General features: G+C 37.4%; 1 protein-coding gene across 1 annotated transcript; it reads right to left on the bottom strand.

The window, feature by feature from the left end:
- Positions 1 to 1,020, bottom strand: LOC105761998 (uncharacterized). Its single transcript, XM_012579924.1, has 2 exons — positions 789 to 1,020; positions 1 to 548 (listed from the first exon to the last, which is right to left on the bottom strand). Exons 1-2 carry the CDS (start codon positions 1,018 to 1,020, stop codon positions 1 to 3), a joined length of 780 nt encoding a protein of 259 aa, XP_012435378.1.
- Between the last annotated feature and the right edge of the window lie 1,922 nt (positions 1,021 to 2,942).

Raw genomic sequence — 2,942 nt, 5'->3', positions numbered from 1 at the left:
TCACCCACATCGTTGACAATTAGGTTTGTTGGCCTTAGCACTACCAACGCTTGCTACTGATGTAGCTTGAGCTTTAGAACATACGTGTTGCTTACCACGATCTCTGCTAAGATATCCCACTAAAGCGGTTGAACGATTATGGTAATCCTTCGATCTCTTTGACGATGAATGATACAATTTTCCAGTTGATCTCTTTCTTGAATCTCTAGCTGCCGAATCATCTTTTATTTTCTCTTTACTGAGCTCCTCGGCTTTGTGTGCTCTATCAACCAAAACAACAAATTCTTTCAGCTCGAGAATTCTAACTAAAAGCTTTATATCTTCATTCAACCCGTCTTCAAACCGTTTACACATAGCAATTTTGGTTGGAATATATTCTCGGGTGTACTTAGTCAATCTGACGAACTCTCTTTCATATTTAGATACTGTCATACGACCTTGTTTAAGCTCAAGAAATTCTTTGCGCTTCTGATCGAGGAACCTTTGACTTATATATTTCTTTATAAACTCGATTTGAAAGAATTCCCATGTAATCTGCTCTTTCAGTACTACAGAAATCAATGTGTTTCACCACTGATATGCTGAATCATTCAATAGAGATATGACACATTTGACACATTTGACACATTCTGTCGGTGAACATGATAACTCATCAAAGACTTTGATCGTATTCTCTAACCAAAACTTAGCTCTCTGAGGATCATCATCAACTATAGCCCTGAATTCTTTGTCCCTATATTTGTGGATTTTATCAACAGGCGGCTTACTCGTGCGTCAAGGTTCTAAACCTTGAGGAACTATGAGAACTGGTTGGGGAATAGGTGGGGGTGGAGGTCGTTGAGCAGCCAGATTTGTTCTAACAAACTTTGTGAACCACTCGTTCATCATTTGAAAGAAGACTTCTCTAACCTCTCCTCCCCGTCCCTCAAATGCAGGCCTAGAACTAGATGACGCTGCTCCGTGAACGGAGGCTTGCGCGTTACTTTCTACATTATCGAAGTCTGCTCTGTTCGAATCCATTACTATATGAAAATATAATTCAAAACGTGTGAGGAGATATCACACTATTAAAGGTTATATAATAAAATGTATATCTAGACTCACATAAGCTACATTCAGCCAGAGAATCGACTAAACCGTAGTTCTGATATTAATAAATGTAACACCCCTAGCCCGTATCCGTCGCCAGATTAGGGCTACAGAGTGTTACCAAATCATAACATCATACAATGAACATTTATTTAACATTAACAATTCATCACATAAATCATAGCAACATTAACTAAAAATCATACATACGGTCCTTTTTACAAGCCTCGAGGCCCTAAAATAGACATTAGGAATGAATCAGGACTAAATCAGAAACATATGAAATTTTTCAGAAAAAATTAAAAATTTTCAAACTGCAGGGGTCACATGGCAGTGTCGCCAGGCCGTGTGACTCACACAGCCAAGAGACACGCTCGTGTCGTAGGCCGTGTGGGCATTCAAAATAGGGACACACGGCCGTGTCCCAGCTCGTGTCTGTACCCGTGTAACTCACTGACTTGTGCCACACGCCCAAGCCACACGTCCATGTGCCAGGCCGTGTACCCTTTGAAATAACCTCACACGCCCGTGTGCCAGGCCGTGTGCTAGGCCGTGTAATAGCCTGACTTGTAACCCTTTGAAAGCTACAGGGGACCGTGTTTTCGGGCCATGTGTGAACACACGCTCATGTCTCTGCCCGTGAGGACGAAAAATAGGCCATTTTCAAGCCATTTTTCTCACGCAAATTCATACCACTTCTATAAGCCAAAAACACCTATAATCAAGCATCCAAAACTCACTTAACATATGCAAAATTCAAGCTTAAACAACCTAAAACTATCCATACAACCAATATGCCAAAATGGTACATCAACTTCCACAATCAAATTTACCTAAAAAACTATCCAATTCATTCATGTTCAAATCATACCAACTGGACAAACATAAAGCCACATTTTCCATATTGTTCATACACCAAAAATATGTACACAATAAGTACCATTATAACTATTTGTGTAACACCCCCTACCCGAGACCGTTGCCGGAGTCGAGCACAAGGCGTTACCTGACTTAACTTACTAGTTCGGAGCATAAAAAAATTGATTTTAAAATTAATTCACTCACATTTAATCAATATGTCCCTAAAATAACTCTCGAGACCCAAAAACATGCAACGGAAATGGTTTGGGTCCCAACCGGGAACATTAAAAATTTTCTGATTACTTAAACAAATAAAAATAATTTATTTCACTATTCACAATAAAACTGTCCACCGGCGCAGCAGTCACTAAATTAATTATAACTCGAGCTACGAAACTCGAAATTTAGATCCATAAATTTTCCCTAAAACTAGACTCATATATATTTTTACCATAAAATTTTCAGAATTTTTGGTTTAGCCAATTAGTACAGTTTATTAGTTAAAGTCTCCCCTGTTTCATTGATCGACTGTCCTGACCTCTCGTCACTAAAATTTAATTATCGTATTGTAAAGACTCCATATGGTGTTATCACTTGTTTCTAAAGAAAATGGACTCAATAATGAATCTAGAAATATAAATTAAAACTCATAAATATTTCTGTACAATTTTTAATTATTTTCCAAAGTCAGAATAGGGGATTCCAAAAACCACTTTGACCTTGTCTAACTAAAATGTAAATATCTCAGAATACATAATTCCTTTGTCTACACTGTTATTTTTATATGAAAATAGACTCAATAATATTTAATTATATATCTCATCCACCCTCTAATTCATTTTCTACTATCGTTGGTGATTTTTCAAAATCACGTCACTACTGCTGTCTTAAAACTGATTCACTGCCAATTTTTACTTTTTCATGATTTCTATGCATAATTTATCGCCTAGACTTTTATAGCAACAAACACCTTCATACTTAGCCATTTTAAC

Source organism: Gossypium raimondii, chromosome 12 (genome assembly GCF_025698545.1).
Source record: "Gossypium raimondii isolate GPD5lz chromosome 12, ASM2569854v1, whole genome shotgun sequence".
Classification (NCBI taxonomy): domain Eukaryota; kingdom Viridiplantae; phylum Streptophyta; class Magnoliopsida; order Malvales; family Malvaceae; genus Gossypium; species Gossypium raimondii.
Note: the sequence above shows the minus strand (reverse complement) of the source record. Positions and strands in the feature narration are given on the sequence as shown.